General features: G+C 39.7%; 1 protein-coding gene across 1 annotated transcript in view; it reads left to right on the top strand.

The window, feature by feature from the left end:
- Positions 1–21,918, top strand: part of EPHA4 (EPH receptor A4) — a 104,616-nt gene that overhangs the window by 79,518 nt on the left and 3,180 nt on the right. Inside the window, exons 9-16 of the mRNA XM_082252212.1 lie at positions 6,473–6,531; positions 7,320–7,433; positions 7,551–7,736; positions 10,926–10,987; positions 12,440–12,649; positions 16,181–16,330; positions 18,461–18,654; positions 21,369–21,524. Of these exons, the coding sequence (XP_082108338.1) occupies positions 6,473–6,531; positions 7,320–7,433; positions 7,551–7,736; positions 10,926–10,987; positions 12,440–12,649; positions 16,181–16,330; positions 18,461–18,654; positions 21,369–21,524 (1,131 nt within the window). The remainder of the gene's footprint in view (positions 1–6,472; positions 6,532–7,319; positions 7,434–7,550; positions 7,737–10,925; positions 10,988–12,439; positions 12,650–16,180; positions 16,331–18,460; positions 18,655–21,368; positions 21,525–21,918) is intronic.

The following is a 21,918-nucleotide window of genomic DNA, read 5'->3' on the forward strand; positions in this document are numbered from 1 at the left end:
TAATGATCAGATTATCATATAATCGCTTATTTTTCATTACATTTTCTGATAGTATGTACTAGGCGTAAAGTAATTGTAAAGTCTCGTTTTTAAAAAAAAAAAATCAAATATGTTATACTTACCTCCTCTGTGCAGTTGGTTTTGCACAGAGCAGCCTGGATCCTTCTCTTCTCGGGTCCCTCCTTCCTGTTCCTGGACCCTCTCTCCTATCGAGTGCCCCCACAGCAAGCAGCTTGCTATGGAGCGCCCGAGCTGCAGCTCCAAGTGCCCATTCAGACATGAAGCTGCCGTTCGGCCCCACCCTCTCTCCTAATTGGCTCACTAACTTTGACAGCTGCGGGAGCCAATGGCGCCGCGGCTGTGTCTCAGCCAATCAGGAGGGAGAGTCCCAGGGCGGCTGAGGGACTCGTGGACATCGCTGAACAGAGAGGGCGCACAGGTAAGTATTAGGGGGATGAAGAGGCTGCTACACACAGCAGGCTTTTTATCTTAATACATAGAATGCATTAAGAAAAAAAACCTTCCTGACTTTACAACTCCTTTAAGGCAAGCTGCAGGGTTTTTGTACTATGGACTCTTCTTGTTTTGAGGTCCAGGTTGGCCTATTTCAATTACTTCAGGGAAATTTTTTGTGCTCCTTCCTTCTCTACCTGATAGGTTGATCGACAGTTGAAGGACATTTTATAGGACAGGCTGATAAATTGTGCTGATTTGCCAGCATTGTACATAAATCAACTCTTCCCTGAAGAAGATTTTTTTAGTTGAAATGCGTCTAAATTTATACGGAAAACTATGATTACCGTAACAGTTATATATTAACCTATGTGGGGTGGTCTATATGTGACAGAGAATACTGTAGATACTTTGTATTCATGTTATAATAAAATATATACAAGTTTTAAATACTGTGTTCTTGATGCCTAAAAAATCCCAGTCCAACTTTTTTCTTAGAATGTCAACTCAAAAGCTAAGCTACATTGGTAATTTTGTATCTCTTGCTACTGAGAGATTTACTACTTGCTGGCAGTCACCTTATTAGTCTAGGGTTATATGGAAGATTTTGAGTAGCTCAATCGTGCTACTAAATTCGTTGGGAGTAGCAAATGATTGCTCCACAGGTGGGGCAAATTGCTCCCTATGGTAAGCTATACTAGAAGCATGTTGTAGTATCTTGATTGGAGCATTGTAAGGTCATGCAAGAATAATTACTACTACATGATTTTTGCGTATCTTACTCAATAAATAGCCATATGTTACATCTGCTTAGCAATCATTTGCTCCTTCTAGTGATTATTTACTTGCATTTTTTTTTTATAGAGCTACAAAAAAATCTCCTGTATAGCTCTAGCCTCTTAAGGTGTCTGCAGTAATGTAGATTAAATTACTTAGTAGCAATACTACAATAGATCAAAATTGTCTGTCTTGACCCACCTCCTTGTATAAGCTACTATTTAGTGCACAGTGAGGATGAGGATGCTCATGTATAGGTTAGTGGTTCTAGAGGCCTCAAGGTTTCTTTTTACCTTAATGCAGTCTATGCATTACGGTAAAAAAACCTTCTGTCCCGCAGGAGCCCCCCCATTTCCCCCCACTTACCTGAACCCTATCCGATCCAACGATGCGCACGAGAGTAGCGGCTACCACCACTGTGTCCCTTTTCATTGGGCAGATGGATAGCAGCGGTAGCCATTGGCTTTCACTGCTGTCAATCAAATGCTGTGATGAGGGAGCAAGGGACAGGGCCGAATCGTCCAGGCTGTATCAATAGAGGCAGACTGGACAGCTCGGAAAAACGAGCATGCACGGGTGCCCCCAGCAAACGTAGCTTTCCCGGGGGGCACTCACCAAAGAAAAGGGGCCTTGAGCGCGGGCAGGGGACCCCAAAAAAGGAGGATCGGGGCTGCTCTGTGCAAAACCACTGCACAGAGCAGGTGTGTATAACATGTTTGTTATTTTAGTTAAAAAAACGAATGGTTAATATCACTTTAAACTTTAATGCTTTATTCCCTTCCCAGGTTGCTGTTGTTGTTGTTTCGCCTTTGTTAATGCTGGGTATTGCATCTTTCTTCTGGCTGACATTAGTGTAAAATGGTTGATCTATTGGCCCTGGCAGCTTCTAGAAGCATTTCTGGACTGTGACATCTCCAGGAACAAGTTTCCAGTCGCTAGCACCGTGTCATTGCCCAGCTGGACAGTTCCGAACATTTATTCCTGAGCACTTTAATGAGGTTATGTAATCGGCTGACAGAGAGGAAGGCAGATGGTGTCTCTTTCGTTTCATAGCAGCTTGGCGCCCCTGTACATGGCTTCATTCTCTTTTAATTCTAATGCTGATTTCTTAAAGCTGTTTTTTTGGAATCATTTTCCACCAAGCAAACTGTCATTCAGGGGTGGAAATGAGTCAGTCTGCCTCTTGCCTTATAGATTTTTTCTTTAACTCCTTTAATACTGGATTCATCTATTATAAAAGTAGAAGGGTAAACCATATTAGGAGTTCCTGCATACTGAATACTGCTGTTTTGCTATGTTACAATGTGAGGGAGGACCTATTTATACCTTGTAGGTTGACACAGTTGAATATTTGGTGTTCAAGTTTTGGTGTGTGTATGTATAGTTTTTTGGTGTGACTATGCCATTTTGTACCCACTGTATGCCCTTGGCTTGGTGACTAACCAAACATCAGTAGACCTGATGCAAAACGTAAACCAAGGCTTCATTTTTACTTTTAACACATGCCTCACATAGTGCAACAAACTTCTGAACATGGCCTTCTCCAGCTAATAAACACACTATAACACCTCCAGTGTTATAATGAGAGGGGGAGAGACAAGCTTTCTAAAGCTGGCCATAGAATGATTGATATCGGCTGGTTCAGCAAAGACCCATAAAGATTCGATCTATTTGTGGACAGGCTGGTTGTACCCAAGTTGAACCATCAATTGACTTGGGTACAAATAGTTTGTCAGATTTTTTACATGCGATTATTGCCAGTGGCTACAGCTGCTAGCAGTAATCATGTACTGTTGGCCGGGAAGGCTCCCTGCTGTTAGAAGACAATAGTGCTGCAGGAGTATTGTCTGTTTTGATGGGAGAATCAAGCATTTTTTTTTCCTTCCACCCATGGTGGAAGGAAAGAAAATCAAGCCATCTATGGCACGCCTACAATTGAGGACAGAGCTGGACCTTGGCTGCTGCCTGTGCCTTGTTGGTTTTGACACTAACCTGAGGCTTTATGGCCCTAATGTATGACTTTGTTTTGGTTCTCATGGTGTCCCTTAGCCAAATCTATCATTTAAGGTCACACAGGGGCTGATCAAAGCAGACCTGGCAAATAGGAACACCTTTTTCCATTGTGTCCACTTATGATGTATGGGGGAAGTCTCTCACACTAGGCTACAGTCTCACAATGCATGCACATTCCAGCCTTTTGTATACAGAAAAATCCTGTGGGAAGTATTAACTCTTGTATAACCTTACCTGTATAGGCCTTTGTTAAAAGGAGTAGACGTTGTGCAGCTGTCTCAGCATTCATATTTTACCAAAAAGGATTTTTGGCACAGATTTGAATTTAAACCCCACCATTCCTTGCCATCAGAATGTTCTTGAGGAACCCATGGTTGTCCAAATGCCCATTGACCTGTTATTGTTTATCACCTGATCTTTCAGCTGATAAACCTCATCTGAAATGTCCTTGTTAATTACAAGGATGCCCAAAGTGACCATCTTCCCTATGGCCTGTCCAGGTGCTGTCAAGAATGGGGCAATGGCACTGAGCAATGTCTGAGGTTACATGCAGGTTAAAAAAGGTCAAAAGGTTGTATGGCCAAACCATCATTACAGGTTCGGAGTCTGCAATTAGTGCTTTATCAGAAATCTTGTGACATTTGGACAAAGCCCTCACTGATACAATATAATTACTCATTGTTCTCCATGCTTTTTCCTATTCACCTAATTCCACTTCAATGCATTATGTAAATTTTGATGTCAGAAGAGTTTGAAACATTCCTGAGTAGCAGAGGTAAACCAAAAGCAATTTCCCAGTGGACCCATTTGACTTGGAATAGATCATTTATGCTGGGTTCACTTTATTGCGAATTGGATGCGAACTTCCTCACATCCAATTCGATATGTCTATCGAGCTGGTTCACATATCTTTGGATCGGCTCTGTTGCGAATTGCACAGGAGTGCTGTAGGTCTTATGGTCCATTTCAGGTCTGAATTCAGCCAAAAATGTGGACTGAAATTGGACCAAAAACGGGGACGCACCCCGGACCCCTGCTGTGAGCCGCTTCGTGCGGCAGTGTGAACCCAACCTAAAGGTTTTCTTCAATTTTACTTGGTGTAACTGATTGTCATCTGGTCACATGACCATCACCTATGGGAAACGGCATACAGCCACGCGGAATAGAATTCTTTTTTTATTGTGCATTGTGTATTGTACCTTTTATTTTTAGTTTTCTGCATCAACTTTTCATCTGTAAACAGAAACGTTTTGTTTGCAAGGGTTTTCATTTATATCATTAATATTTATTAGTTATGTATGTTTTGTCAAATGCAGTTTAATAAAATCTTAGCATCCTACATAGCTAAATATTTCAGTAACAGCTTTGCCAGTCGATCATATATATATATATATATAGATTTTTTTGGCTGTGATAGATATCTCATAGCATGCTAGCAGCTCTGCTATTTCACAAATTTTTTTGTATTTTACACAAGCGCAGAGACTTATTTATGTAATATTGAATCAAATAAGAGTGAAGCGCTCAATGCTACAAACCTTAATATGAGACCGCAAAATAATGCAATTAAAAATAAGTCCTAAATAAAGTCCCAAATGCCACACACACTTGAAATATAACGTGAGTAAGTAAAAGTCAAGAACAATATTTATCTGACAAATAGCCTGTGAACTTCAGCAGTTATTTAGTGTATACAAACACGTGCAAAACACCCTGGACAAAAGTGACCACAAACCTGGAAGTATGAAGTGGCTAAGTAAAAAAAATCCCATACACAATCCAATGTAAATCTTTAAAGTGGTTGTAAACCCCTTTCATATACCCAGTGAAGTGACTGGCCTCAGATGATACATAGAGCTTAAACAAATCCTCCTACATAAGTTGTACCTGTCTATTTGCAGCCCTTTCTTTTCTACATCCACTCAAAGTGCTGAATTTTGAAGCTTGTCTGAGAGTTCAGAAAAAAGGGGGAGGAGAGCTGAAGTTACACTCTTCAGAGCTCAGTGAGGAGAGCTCTGACACCTGATTGGAGGGAAGGGACACTCCCCTTTCAAACAGAAACTGAGCTGAGGCTGTCAATCAGCTGGAGATCCCTCACCTGTCATCATTTTCAGGAAAACATGTCAGAGGTGACTCATGTTAATAGCAGAGGAACAAAGAAGCAGACAGAAATGACACTTCGTGCTCCTAATTGAGAGGAGGACACACTATGGGGAGATATGCTTTGTTCATATTTCATGTCTGAGGTTTACAACCACTTTAGGCAATCTTGATCTGGCAAATAGCCCATGAACTTCAGCAATTCTTCAGCATATACAAACGTGTGCAGAAACACCCTGGACAAAAGTGGCCACCACTGCTAACAGTAAAGATGTCTCCCCACTTTGTAACACAGACCTGATTAATGAAAAGGAGGTCAGTAAGCGCTTTTTAGTGCAGCCAGCTGGTCAGCATGCAGATATGGTTTCCAGCTCTCTCTAGTCCTTAGTATGTACCAAACATGTAAATCACAAAAAAACGGATGAAAGCCAAAATAACGCAGGATAAAAAAACACATCACATATGTGGTAACAAGCACAGTATACTCTCACAGTGGTGGATTAGACCAGTGTTTCTCAACTCCGGTCCTCAGGGCACACCATCAGGCCAGGTTTGCAAGATAACTGAAATACATCACAGGTGATAGATTTTGCTGCTCATTGATTGCAGTATTCTAGTCTACATCTCCCCAAGGTAATACTTAAAATCTGGCTTGTTAGTGTGCCTTGAGGACCGGAGTTGAGAAACACTGGATTAGACATTTGCAAGATGGCGCCTGGTTCCTGCCCAGCGTGCTGATCTTACTCTGCACCAACCACGTAACGCTCCTCCAGGGCTTTCTTTGCCAGTGTTTTATAAAGATTAGCAGTCAGGTGCCTAAAGACTTTTCTATACAAATGTATAAAAAAAAATGGAAACCGATAGTTTCTAAGATCAATTGAAAGTTTCCCTATTTTTAGCACCTATGTTTAAGGCAAGTCTTATCATTTGAAAAAAGGTACCATCAAAAAATTTGTTATGTTTTATGAGGCTGGAAAGGCAGCTGCCAGCCACAAGTTCTCATTGTATTACAAGGACTGCTCGCTCTCCCTCTATATCCCGGCTTGGCATTTACATAATGTGGCATGGTATTTTGTCTCTGTGATGTTATTCGCTTGTATCCTGAAGGACTGCTTTTTTATCTCTACAGGCGGAGTAAGTACAGCAAAGCAAAACAAGAAGCTGATGAGGAGAAGCATTTAAACCAAGGTAATGATTTTTGTAATGAGTAGCTCTGATTAGTGTGCAAACAATTCAGCTAGTAAAAAAATGTTATAGTGTTTGTATTTACCTGTGAATCATTTCAAGTGTACTCATCGATTTTGCACAATTAGTTTGTGATTTTTTTTTTTATTCTTCATTTTTTTTATTGTGGGGTAATGAATTAATGTTCAGCCCATCCATTCTCTAGAAGTTAGTGACCTCCCTGGACATGTATGAGAAGGTGCCTTATACAATGCTGCTCATCACCCATACAGAGGAAATGTAGAGTTTTCGGAGGAATGAATAAATATTCATCCTGTCCATTCTCTAGCAGCTAGTGATCTGCTTGGACATGCATGAAAAGATGCCTTAAGTTGGATACACACTATACAACTTTTGTGGTTAGATTTCCTTTAGATTTACCTTCAACTATGTAGTGCAAGGGCCTGTCTGATTGCATACAAATTGAAAGTGTTTAGATTTGTCCTCATATTATATGGTTTTGGTAAATCTAAAGGAAAAAAATCTAAAGACAATTGTATAATGTGTATGGCCCATTATGCTGCAGGGTTATCTTTGACTTCTAGTCATCCTGTGAAATATTGGTCCAGCCTACAATATGGCTGTCTCCATTGTATAAGGGTGACAAGAACATATTACAGGTCAAGCCCATGTTAGGCATATAAGGTCCAGTGTCCACCACATTGTTTAGACCATTATTGTCTTTGTCTCCCTTTGTGTTTGACATTGTTCAGTGTTTTTCTTAGATTACATTTTTTTCTTTTAAACTACAGGGGTAAAGACGTATGTTGATCCATTTACATACGAAGACCCTAACCAAGCAGTCCGAGAATTTGCAAAAGAGATTGACGCTTCTTGTATAAAGATTGAGAAAGTCATCGGCGTAGGTAAGTCAAAGAGCCTGAAGGCAGTAAGAACTGCTTATTCCACTTTCTCACAATGCATTAACAGTAAAACGATCTAGTCCAGATGTCATAAATAATAGCCATTTTCACCGTTTGCAGGAGAGTTTGGAGAGGTGTGCAGCGGGCGACTGAAGGTTCCTGGTAAAAGAGAAATTTATGTAGCTATCAAGACCTTGAAAGCTGGTTACACCGATAAACAGAGACGGGACTTCCTCAGCGAGGCCAGCATCATGGGACAGTTTGATCACCCCAACATCATTCATCTTGAAGGTGTGGTAACCAAATGTAAGTCGAATAAATGCAACTATAATAAATTCATATAAAATCTTGGTGCTCTGCATTGTTACAGCAGAAGCCATCAATTAAATGTACCCTGCCTAAATACTCTTTGCTAAATATCATAGAAAATAGACAGTCAATATAGACCAGTCACATAGCTGTTCTTTTGTGTTTTCCTATCAGTATTGCTTTAATAATATACAAGGACCCCACAGGACTTTTTAGGCAGAATTAGAAGTACAAAGGCATACAAAAAAAATATATTTATTACTATTGTTATAAAAAGACCAATCAGTCTATACAATAGTACCATACTTAGAACAGACATGACTTAAAAATGCATTGTTGCACAATCACCTCCGAATGGAATTTGCCTTCGCCAAAGCCAATATGACCACCTCCTCCTTCTACAAGCATTGGGCACCCTGGCTCTCTGATACAAGGAGTACTAACCTATGAATCTCCAACGGTCTCAATCTAACTGTTTCCTGAACCACCAGATAACCTACATCATCCCAACTCTGTTCTGTTTGGGAAATGCAATGCATCCCCACGGACTGGGGACACTCCCATGCTTTCTGCATCAGGTGCCCACCCCTACTTAGTACAACATCCTCCTCTTAGGACTTTTCCTTTTTGTGGAACCTTGTCGGTACATGATCCTCCTCTCGTAGCACCCCCGCCGATTGGCCTACCACTAGTTAATCATGGCTGACCCCAACCCATTATACTACCCCTATTGTACCCGGTTCTGACTACAGTTGGTTCACATGTGGGGTAGTCGGAGCCCGGTGTACCTTAATGTTTGGTCCTCACAGGGCAGAAGTTTAACACACTCATATGTCACCGGCAAGGTTCAACTGAAGTGCCTTGACTCAGCCTGTTATTATGTTCATGTTTCTTGTTTCAAATCTGTGACCAATGTGATAATTTTTCTCTGCCTTACTATGCTAATACGACGTTTGTATGTAACCTTCTTGCAAAAATTCAATAAAAATTTGGTTATAAAAAAAAAAAAAAAATGTATTGTTGTACAATATGAGAATACAGTTACCCTGCTGAATCTGAGAAACACTGAAAGGAAACTGCCAGCAGGGATAAAGCTTGGTCAGTGTTGGTGATCAAAGATGAATTCCAAAGTGTTTCGGGAAACAATTTTTCCTTCTTTATAACAAAAATATAACAAAATCACAAAAGATATACAAGATACAGTAATATGCATACAAATGTGCATAATCTATGCAGCAAGTACAGTAATGTCATATGGCAGAATGCTGATAATAAAAAGGGACAAATGTAACAAGTCAGAATGATTCCCACAGGAAATATCATGAGTCATATATGCAAAACAAATAGGTTTAACTGATTCATGACTGTGCAATGGAAGTGTTTTTTTTTAGCATCAGCCTATTGTACCATTGTTATCACTATGTATCATAGATCTTCATATTATTGACTGTTACGATAATATTGTGGATTTGATATACCCTTCTCCTCCCCTGAAGAAGGAAATATTGTTTCAGAAACGTGTCAGAATTCATCTGTGCTTACTGACACTGACCAAGCTTTATCCCTGCTGGCAGTTTTCTTTTCAGCGTTTCTCAGATTCAGCAGGGCATCTGTATTCTCATATTGTACCATAATGTCTGTTTTAAGTATGGTACTATTTTATTGACCGATTGGGCTTTTTATTATAATTGTAATGAAGATATGAATTCGTTTTTTCTATACATGTGTACTTCTAATTCTGTCTAAAAAGTCCCATGGGGTTCCTTTTCCATTATTATATTGATATTTGGGGTGCTGGCGGAATATTGGGTTTGAACGTATTAACTTGCCTCACTTTTTGATTTGGATTCTCTCAGTATTGCAGGGGGGGGGATGGTTTATCATATAAGAATTGCCTTGTACAGTTATCTTCCACATTATTAATAGACATCTGTTCTGTGGAACCTCCTACATTTTCCTCATATATTCAGCAGTACTGTAGATCATCTCCTCACGGGCACAAAATCTCAGTGTGAAATGACAGATGGAATAGCGACAGTATATCCTAAAGCACAGGGTGTGAGGGGTGGATCAAACCATCCATCTCAATGTCAGATAAAAATGGTTTTGCTGCTTCTCACTGATATCCTTTCCCTAGGCAAAATGACTGCAGGACTTTGTGAGATCAGAATGCAGTAGGCCATACTACAGTGCTAGAATGAGCTAATTACTAAAGTATAGGCATGAAGCAGATGGCCATCACACCTCAATTTGCACAAATGTTGGAAAACATGGCTGGTAGATTGACCTTCTCTGGCACGCGTTGCTTTAATGCAGAATTTACCAGGGGCATTGGATGTCTAATGTTGGCGGCAGTGACATTCATTAGAACATATATAGTTAGTCATCTGTTAAGGCAGTAGCCTGTAGAATGGCACATTTGTTATATTTTTACTATATGCTATTTTTACCTTTTGTTCATTTTCTTCGAAATAGCAGTTTTATGAGAGACCGTGCTTTTCAGATCTTGTAGCAGCTTATAAGACAGGCTTTTTTTTTTTTTTTTACAACTCCCATCTGCTTGAAAATTTCAAGCTTTCCCTTACACCTTATGAAGGCTGTTTGGCTGCGGCAGTAAGGCAACACTTTGCAGGTGGGGGCACATTTTACGGGTGCTCTAGCCATGTTTAGTGCCATTGTGAGGTGTAAAAAGCGCCAGCAGTAAAATGCTGCACCCCTCTATTCTCTACAGTACACTCCAAGCTCCTGATTTAGATTCCAGCAGTGTCTTATTATCATTTCTGTGACTTATGAAACCATAAAATCTGAATAAAGCCTTGCATGCACCACATTAAAATATGCAGCCGCTTGAGTAGCGGGTAAGAGAGAAGAAAGAAAAAAAAAATGTGTGTTGCATGAAAAATAGGTCTTTGAGACAGAAAAGTGCTTACATTTCCATATACATTTAGATGGTAATTATGCAAAGAAACAGACACCCGCTATGAATTAGTAGGGAGATTCATGTTTCACATGCCAGGTCGGAATTACAATGAAAGGGTAATTCTTGCCGTATAAAGGCAGGACAGTCCAGTTTAGGGATAACATTTCAGAGCTCAGTCGCATGGATATGTTTGTAAAAGTAGAACATTCATTGGTAAGCTAAAGATATATATTATATGTCATTAATAGTGTTATTCCTATTCATAGGTAAACCGGTTATGATCATTACCGAATACATGGAGAACGGCTCCTTGGATGCTTTTCTAAGGGTGAGTTATTGAGATTTTCAACCCTTTTATGCTAATTTGATATAAACTCTAGTTTAATGGAAAAGGGTATTCTTTTTTTATTTTCTAATACCTGAAAAATGGTAATACACAGGCTGGGACCCGATGCCCAGAATAATTTAATTCCTGTGCTCAACCTGGTATCTACACCGACCTAAATAAGGGATCCCATTATTAAATTACTAGAGTTTTTCCCCCCAATACCGGCCCATGAATAAGAGGTAGTGACTTCACACATGCCCTCATTTACTATTTTATCTATCTGTGTCTGGTTTAATGTTACAAAAGCACAGACAATTTGTATGGCTCTGTCTACTAAAACACAGCTCTAATTCTGACCATTTATCAATTGTACAACCTGTCTAAACTTGGCTTAAACTAACTTGCATAAATCACCTTTGGGAAGCCAACCTCTTATACCAGGACAACGAACAATTAACAACAGCAAAGCAACTTTTTTGGGGGAAAATGCTTTATAAACCTTCAAGTGCTTGCAAGATATGTAACAATAGTACTACCCCACTTTCTGGAGAGTAAAGATTAGGTTTCAATACTCTGCTGCTTAAAGGTTTCCTATAGATGCAGAGAGTGTTTAGGCATTCAGTTATGCATACCCCATACTCATTTTCTTTCCAATGATCTCAGATCTTTTTGACTGGACAGCTCCCAATACCAAGTGTAAAACATATGCAGTACATATTACATATCACTAAAACTTACATTTGAATCAAATGTGTTCTCATAATGTGGCAGCCTGCCACCCATCGAAAATCTGCCTCCCGACATGGATTTTCCAAAAATCGCTTGCTTTCAGTCTAACCTTACAAATGACTTCAAAGGAACTGAATTTAAAGACCACATATTGAGCTAAAAAGTAATTGTTTTTATATATACATTAAAGCACACTATAAATTATATTCAATGGCAGACATTATTTCAAATGGCCGTAATTCGAAATGGAATATTCAATCTTGTAAAAAGGTACTCTAACTGGAAGTGAATCTGCCCCATTGTTATACTATGATACTATATGATACTTCCATACTTTGTGTTAAAAGATGTCACTCCCTTCTGAGATGGGAAAGAGGAACATCTTTTCACACAAAGTATGGAAGGTAGGGACACAACCCTCTTACACCCTAGTTATGAAGATCATGAAGAATTTGTTTGGTCAGTTAGGCCCACATATTTCCAACTTTACTACTACTTTTCATTTCTACTTGTGTTTGCGTATAAAAATTGATTTCATTTGAAGGTTGGGTGGAAGGTTTCGTGCAATATGACAAATCGTACTTTAATTAATTTAGAGTGGAATATTCATCAGACCCAGTAGGGGGAACAGTTGAGAAAAAAAAAAGACAGAGGAATTGGTTCCAAAAGAGGGACAGTTGGGAGCCGTGGTGTGACATAACTGATTACTGTCTTTTGTTTTAGAAGAACGATGGAAGGTTCACTGTCATCCAGCTGGTTGGGATGCTGCGAGGCATTGGATCTGGAATGAAGTATTTGTCTGATATGAGTTATGTACACCGAGACCTGGCTGCCCGCAACATTCTTGTCAACAGCAACCTGGTCTGCAAAGTGTCTGATTTTGGCATGTCCCGAGTCTTAGAAGACGATCCCGAGGCGGCCTATACCACCAGGGTAAGAATGGCTTATTGGTGTCACTTAATAGAGCAAAACCTTCCATACTGTTATGGAGCTTATGTTTACTATGGATAGATTGGCAATCTCTGAAATAAGTATCTTTTTCCTATACTAAGGTCAGGTGATAATTTCAGACTTAATCTATGTAATTTGTAGCCACTTATTTATGACACATCACTACAGGCCCTTTGTCGGCCATTTCAATCCCATGACCATTATAGTGAAACATTAGCCTTGACTTCCATGTAGTACAGGCTCCTCTCCTGAATTAAAATAACCTACTCTGATTTTACTGCATGTTGTTAGCTTCTCCCAGTGTGCATTAGAAGCCGCAGCAAGTGTAATAGAGCCCGCCTCTCTTCTGGTTGGAGAACTTTCAGCATAATTTAGCCCTTTCCTCCCTAGTCTTACTGTCCCTTGCCTGCCCATTTTATTTATTGGATTTCACTTCCTTCAATTATGAAGACTCAGCATTACATGTCGGGCATTACTCCAGCTTAAGTACGGCACCCTAATGGCCATTTTCACCAGCTTTAATCTGCTTGCAATGCATAGAAAAGCAAAGAGATCTGGTGATATCAATGGATCTAAAATAAGATAAGGAATGAAAACAAAATAATAATTATAATACCATTAGCATGTTGATTAGAGGGGAAAGGAAGAATCAGATCAGGGAAGGCAGAACATAAGCAGATTAAAATTCAGCTTTACCAGAGCCTCTGATGTCTTCACAATTTCTCTTTCAATGCTTTTAAAATTGTAAATCCACCCCTCCCTACTTTACTTTAGTAGTTCCTGGACTATTAAGAGATTTAAGAAGGGATGGACATTCCTGTTTTCTCCTAAACAATTTTTGATATTACTTCTGATAAAATGCTCCATAAACTAAAGATTCAAGTGTAATGTCCTAGCACACATAATTGCTTATATTTATATGACTGAAAAATATTCAGTGTGGGATTCAATAACATGTAGAACAATGATCAAGTGGTTAACACTTCCACCTAGCCGCACTAGGGTTGTCAGTTCCAATCCCAACCATGGAACTCCTTGCCTGGAGTTTGCATGTTCTCCTTGTGCCTGCGTAGGTTTCCTCCGGGTACTCCTGTTTCCTCCCATACTCCAAAGACATACTGCAAGCTTAATTGGCTCCTGTCTAAATTGGCCCTAGTATGTGTATGCATGGATGTGAGTTCAGGACCTTAGATTGTATGCTCGTTGAGGGCAGAGACTGATGTGAATGCTTAATATACTGTATATGTAAAGCACTGGGCTATATAAGTACCAAGTACCTGTAATAGACAAATAAATACATCTCGCAAACCAATGTAAACCATTACTAAATTCTGAGTTCTCTTGAAGGATATGTCTCTTGTGTGATGGTGTACTTCCTGAGAGCTAACTGACAGCTTAGCACTGGTATATGACTAGTGGATTGAACTATTGCACAGCAAGACCCAAAATTGCAAAAGTCCGGAAAATGCTTCTGTATGCCTTGTTACAAAGTGTTAGCAGCCTATTAAGAGCACTTTTAAACTCTGGGAATGTTTATTTAATAAGGTTAATTGTGTAATTCACAGCTGCATTACTTATCCCTGCCACTAAAATAGGTGCAAACCGATCTCCATAAAATTACAGGCAAGGCATCTGGTCTCACATATTCCTCTGTGCATTTCTTTGTTCCCAAGCTGCATTCCATGATTCCGAGTTTACATAAACAGCTCTGAGATGAACAAAAAAAAGTTTTCTAAGGGAGAGGGGGGTACGGGAAAGGGAACACACTTTGTGCATTACCACAACAATTAGGTGTATCAGTTGTAGGATCTCAGCCAAGTGAATCGAGCAGAGATAGAAATCAAGGAGTCGCTTTACAAACTTAACCAAGCACTGAGGCCTGCTGCGGAAGCCAAGCCCTTGTTGGCTTTTCCATTAATTGAAGGCATACCAGCACGGATCTTGTTGCAGATGATGTGTAACACCTTCACTGCTGCAGCCTAACATAAATCATAGCTGTGTGCTACCCAGTCTCATCACTCACTTTAAATTATGCAATATTTTATGATCATAAATGGTGTAGTGACAGTCTGATGACAGCAGGCCATAGCTGTCACTGGCAGTCACCTTTCCCTGAGATAGACAAGATGAGCAATTGATTAAGGCCACTGCTGACAGCACAAATCTGTGATAGAAACTCTGTAAGCTATTTCTGTCTTCATTACTAAGCTCATTTAAAGGAGAAGACTTTTTAAAGCAATCTGTCTCAGGCAATACCAGGAGTTGAGGCATTGCCAAGCTCTTTTATGATTTGTAGTTAACGTACATTTTTAGCTTGAAACAATATGCACTTGTGGCTGTGTACCATGGCTCAAGTAAACATATCTTCCCCACTGCATTTCCCCATATGCATTTAAATCCTAAACACAAATGTAAAAAAAAAAAAAAAAACCTATCAAGATAACTCTGTCAGGTCAGGTCTCCATCATGTTATGGTCTGGTTCAGGTGCCGACATCTTAAGTAAGGGAAACCGGCAATGAAACCTTCAGGCTTCACAGCCAGTTTCCTACTCTGCATGCAAGGGCCGCAATATACTTTGTGAATGGTCTAGCAGTCTTCTGAACCTGTGTCTCAGAAGGCTGCTGGGGAAGAAAAGGGGCTACACTTCAGCTAAGATTACTGCAGCAATCTGACTGGAAGTGGGAATGGGTACCAGGTACCCCCTTCCTCAAAAAAGTGTCCGTGGAAGCGGGGTGTGCAAACAAGTGCAATTTCCCCTTTTGGGTGAAGTTCTGCTTTAAGCACAATGTATAAACAATATTAAATATGGTACCTGTGTATCCTTTACATAATTTTTTTTTATAAGGTTTGCAACCATCAGCTTAGAATTTAATTGTATTTTTTTTTTTCTTTTCATTAACAATTTTTTATTGAAAGTAAAGTCGGGTAACATACACTTGTTGCAACATATGCAAGTTAACAGATTAATTGTCATTTTTTACTTTAAGCCAGCGTTGTTACGAGTAATGTTTACAGATTTAGGAGCTGTTGAAGAAAAAAGTTAATCTGTTAATACAGAGTCATGTATAGAATACAATAAACCATAGGGGGAGATTTACTTAAGCTGGAGTACTCAGAATCTGGTGCAGATGTGCATGGTAGCCAATTGGCTTCTATCTTCAGCTTGTTCAATTAAGCTTTGACAAAAATACCTGGAAGCTGATTGGTTTCTATGCAAGGCTGCTCCAGGTTTATTAAATTCCCCCCATAGTAACGTTGATGCTTCCTGCACTGTGCTATTTAGAAAGCTTTATTGTACAACAGATGCACTCTTTGATGGCTGAAACAGTACTCCACATATAATCTAGAGGGCATGAATTAATTAAATTATTTGCTGCATTTTTCTGTTTTGCCATTAATGATTATTTATATAAAAAACTGTTCTAGAAAGGTGGTTTGTTATTAAAGACAGTGATGTATTTTGTATGGCACCACAACTCTGTATTAAAAGCAGATTTTGTTTTATCGTACAGGGAGGTAAGATTCCCATCAGATGGACCGCACCAGAAGCGATTGCTTACAGAAAGTTTACATCATCTAGTGATGTATGGAGTTATGGCATTGTCATGTGGGAAGTCATGTCGTATGGTGAACGGCCTTATTGGGATATGTCCAATCAAGATGTAAGCTTCAGTTTTTATTTTTTGACATAAAAAAGAAAATGTTTGCTCATCCACTCATCTCTTAGCAGCAATATGTTATATAAAACTCCGCTTGTTCTATAAATGGGCATCACTGATTGGAATTTCCTGTGTTAATTAGAATTCCGCAGGTTATGCCAAAGCAGGGATTCTGATTATTTAACAGTATGACATAATTTCTTACAAAACCTGAGCTACTGGCGCTATCAGTCGTGTAACTATATTGCTCGATGCGTCATTAACACACTCACTGCAGGGAGAAGAACCTGCACTGTAAAACACGTAGTGAGCTGCTGTAATTATCTCTTGAGCCAATTAAATGGCTGTCCTTAGGGGGCATTAAAAAAAATAATTTGCTAAATGTCCTTCTTTAAATTATGTATATCTGTTTTTTTGTTTTTTTTTAAGTATACCATCTGTAGAGTCTCATATGTGATCACAGTCAGACAGCTGTCTCTAGATGACCCAGTGAAACCTAAGAATAGCAACAGGGAAATAGTCCACATTGTATATTCGTACAATGACAAGAGGAAGATGCAGAATTCTTTCTTTCTCGGTTTCCTTGAGTATATCGTCCACAGTGCAATCCCATACCAAGGCAGGGATTGTGTATTGTGCAAAGGTTTCCTCTATTCTGCAGGCACGACCAGAGATATTTATACCTCTTTCTCTCTTACGGAAAGGAAGTCATCACACAAGTTAGACCTTGTCCAGGTGCAGCTGGAAATCCGATGCTCGCTTGCCAGCTACAAGGAGAGATGGCCAGGGATATAGAATGGAAGGGTCATCTGGCCCAAAGATCCTGAAACATAATATAGAAAGTGATATTTTAGACAGTTTCAGATTTTTATACTGATAAGTACACCGTTTTCTATTGATAAGAGATCCTAATTTGGCTGCGCAATCTTTCAGTTATTAAAGGATATCTCAAGATGGACAGATGAAGCACAAATAAATGAAATTTTCTATTGCAGTTGAGTTGAATTGTACCCAGTGTGTAAAGAAAATACTTATTGCATCAAATTAAAAGTAATGTTTCATCATCTTACAGCAGTACTTTCCAAACTGTGGCCCAGGGGCGGGATGTGACCCTTTGGTTGCCTTTATCTGGTTCCTGGGGTGCTATTACACCAACTGGCACCAATGTTGGAGCACCTTTCCCCCTACTGATATCAACAATGGGGCACTATTCCTCCCATTGAAACCAATGATATGGCCGAGACATTTTCTACTCCCACTGGCCACAGTCCGGCTCCTCTAAAGACTGAAGAACAGTAAACTGACCCTTTGCTTAGAAAGTTTGTCAAGTTCCTCCATCCCAAACTCGCTCATCCATGTCTTTATGGACCTTGGTTTGTGAATTGGTGTGCAGTCATGTTGGAACAGGTAGGGGCCATCCCCAAGCTGTTCCCACAAAGTTGGGAGCATTAAATTGTTCAAAATGTCTTGGTATGCTGATGCCTTAAGAGTTCCCTTCACTAATACTAAGGGGCCAAGCCCAACCCCTGAAAAACAACCCCACACCATAATCCCCCCTTCACCAAATGATTTGAACCAGTGCACAAAGCAAGGCCCAAAAAGACATGGATGAGCAAGCTTGGGATGGAGGAACTTGATTGGCCTGCACCTTTGGGATGAATTAGAGCGTAGACTGTGAGCCAGGCCCTCTTGTCCACATCAGTGCCTAATCTCACAAATGCGCTTCTTGAAGAATGGTCAAACATTCCCATAGACACCCTCCAGAAAAGTTGAAGCTATTATAGCTGCAAAGGGTGGGCCAACTCAATATTGAACCCTACGGACTAAGACTGGGATGCCATTAAATTAAATGTGCATGTAAAGGCAGGCGTCCCAATTCTTTTGGTAATATAGTGTATATTGATTAAAAGTTCTTTACATGGTAGGCAGCTTTGCTACACATATACACAGCAATATACAACTGTGAGCAAAAATTTTAATCATAATGAGCTGACATATGACCTGCAATGTTTTTTGCACTTTGAAGCTCATTACTTCTAACATAGAGCTGTTCAAATTATACTTATTGGTAAATTATAGGTCTTCACTTCTGTGTTGTTTAATAATCCAAATAATCTTTTATTGCTTTTATAGGTGATTAAAGCCATAGAAGAAGGATATCGTCTTCCCCCTCCCATGGACTGTCCCATTGCACTTCATCAGCTTATGCTAGACTGCTGGCAGAAGGAGCGCAGTGACCGGCCTAAGTTTGGACAGATCGTTAGTATGTTAGACAAGCTTATCCGGAATCCAAACAGCCTAAAAAGGACTGGCTTGGAAGGCTCCAGGTAAGAAATACTATCTTTCATTACAGCATGCAAACGATGAGATGAGAGCAAAAATGGGGTCAGCTAAATAAATTGTACTGGCGTTCGAATACTCCATTGTAGATATATGGGTTATAAGTCCAGGTGGTGAGGTCCCACCACACAGTCATATGTGCAAGAGTATGTTAAATGATTAAAATAGTAAAGATCTAATCTATAACAGCAACTGTTTAATTTCCCCCTCCTTCTATTGACCCAGAATCTGTCTGTGATCAGTTTACATTTGTAATCACACTGCACAGACCTTTAAGTATCTCTCTTTATAGATATTGATTGGATACTTTAGAAAGCTAGCGGATTCCCATGGGTATTCACAGGGAGGCTCACACTGAGAAATTGTTAGATGTATTTGCTATAACGATACAGCTCCATCTGTTAACGCTTCAACCAGTTTCTACAGATAAACAGCTAAATTGAAGGTCTGCTTAATTAGAGACCAGTTCACTTTTAAAATATATTTCTTTTAGGATAGATTTCCTTAATACTTACTGTATATCAGTCTTCTCATTCCCTGATCACTTAAACTAAAGTCACTTTCCCCTAGTACCTACTTAAAGTGAATCTTCACTTTATCTGAGCACCACAAACCAAAAACACTATTTAATGTATTTTTAATTTTCAAAGCAAACTACCCTATCCCCTCACGTCTCCATGCTCTATTATTTTAAGAAATCACTTTGAAGACCACCCCTAGCATTTCTGGCTGTGGCCATCTTGATTAAGGGCAAATTATTCATGTAACATTTATTTCCTGGAATCCATCTGTCCTTAACTCAGGCATGCATGCAGGAGAGTTTGCTTAGCTGAGAAAACCCCTCCTCCTCTCCTCCCCTTCTGAAGACCTATGGGATGTATGGCATAATTTGCTACACTGTACTGACCTACCTGATACCTACACTGAGCTACCTGACCACTACACAGACCTACCTTATTCATACAATGACCTACCTGATTCCTGCACTAACCGACCTGATTCCTGCACTAACTGACCTGATCACTACACTGACCTACCATATTCATACAATGACCTACCTGATTCCTGCACTAACGGACCTGATTCCTGCACTAACGGACCTGATTCCTGCACTAACGGACCTGATTCCTGCACTAACGGACCTGAATCCTGCACTAACGGACCTGATTCCTGCACTAGCTGACCTGATTCCTGCACTAACCGACCTGATCACTACACCGACCTACCTTATTCATACAATGACCTACCTGATTCCTGCACTAATGGACCTGATTCCTGCACTAATGGACCTGATTCCTGCACTAACGGACCTAATTCCTGCACTAATGGACCTGATTCCTGCACTAACGGACCTGATTCCTGCACTAACCGACCTCATCACTACGCTGACCTACTTTTCTATCTATTTACTAATGCTAGCAGCATCAGGACTAAAAATAATCAATGTTAATTGGGAGCGTGGAGTTCCACTTTAAAGATATTTCTCAGATTTTCTGCTGCTCTCTTGCCTTATGTGACTTGCATTGTTTTAGTTCCCAGCACCCCATTAAATGCACCCCATTAATCCAATCCACTGTTTTATGTAAACCCCCGCTGGGTTATGTTTTATATAAGCCAACTAGGGCTGTAGATTTATTGGTCTTTTAAATTCAAAGTCTTAAGTGAAACGATATCTACCAATCACAGTGAAGTATGTTTAAAAAAAAAAAAACTTGATTCCCATTGATACATTTGTGCATCAAGCGGGTACATGGTGAAACTTCAGAGGTACGACTCCTGTTTTTTCAGAATCCTAAGAATTCACCTTTCTCTGTACTCGTATTACTCACTCAAAAGCCGACTTGATTTCTTTCTCGGTATGAGTGAGAATGCCACAGCAGTTGTCTGGCCTTTTTGCACATCAGCTACAGGATATGTTACTAATCATGGCAGTGAATCTGCTAAAGCAATTACCCCAAAGGTCCAGCACAGAGGGAACCGAGGAGAATTACATTCCCCGAACCCTACTTCAAAGACCCCCTTATTCTCACCAATTCCATCATATGTACTGTTAAGGAACATGTTGATTAAAGAGCGGATTATCTCCCCTGCATGCTGGGCTTTGTCTGCTCTTAGGGAAATTGGCCAGTATCTCGTTGATTGGGCTGTTTCATTGAGATTGAGCTCAACATAAGCAGTATAAGTACAGCAAGATTGATTAGGGCATAACTTAGAGATAGAGACAGTACAGTGGGAATTTACAGAAGGCTCCACACACTTATGTAAAGATAATATCTGCTGTTAGACAAAAAAAAAAATAGAAAAATGATTGAAGTTCAAAGTGAGTTTGTGACTGAAGAAAAACATTATTATTCAGTATGACACATTTTAAACATCATAACACGTCTATGTATGCTGAGAGGTAAAAAAAAAAAAATGTCTGTTAATAGAAATAATGGATCTTATATAGTGAACTGTCTGACATTTGTGTTTGTTATAGAACGAATAGAAGAGAATTTGCAAACCTTTATTAGAAAAATGACAGCAGGAATTGGGTTTGCTGTCATGGGCAACACAGGCCCTTTATTTGCATACATTCTTGGAACATCAGGCCTAGTGCTTGTCTAAATGCTCTAGCAATTTGTAACATTCATTCATAATGTTGCAGTAGATTCTATTTTACTGAAATAGGCTGACATTCCAATGATTTTCTATCCTTTAGGACAAACACTGCTTTACTGGACCCTGGCTCGCCTGAATGGTCCCAGGTGGTTTCTGTATTGGACTGGCTGCAGGCCATTAAAATGGAGCGATACAAAGATAACTTCACAGCAGCTGGGTATAACAACCTGGAATCCGTTGTGCACGTGAACCAAGAGTAAGTTCATTCCTGATCAAGATTTTACATTCTTGTCCTGTACTTGAAGAAAAGATGATTCTTGCTGTATTGGTTTCTGTGGGAACATTTCTTCCACACAACAAAGTGTGAATGTCATCACAAGTAAAAGCTTCTTGACATTACATTGGATTCCCACATCGCCATGGTGGCATGATACTAGATTCCCACCCTGCCTTTAGATTTCCCTTCCTTCATCTTGACTATTTTCTCCTAGTGTGTATGCCCTTCATATAATCAGCATAGGACCTTAGCACCAAATGGAACCTAACAGATATAACATGTTATCAGATTTGCTGTTTTGGGAGCATGAAGTTGCTCATGAATTTCTTTATATATACTGATCCCTGCGATATTAAATCATGTTTTCCTCTCA

The sequence above is a fragment of the Pelophylax lessonae genome (genome assembly GCF_965119305.1).
Source record: "Pelophylax lessonae genome assembly, chromosome: 3".
NCBI lineage: Eukaryota > Metazoa > Chordata > Amphibia > Anura > Ranidae > Pelophylax > Pelophylax lessonae.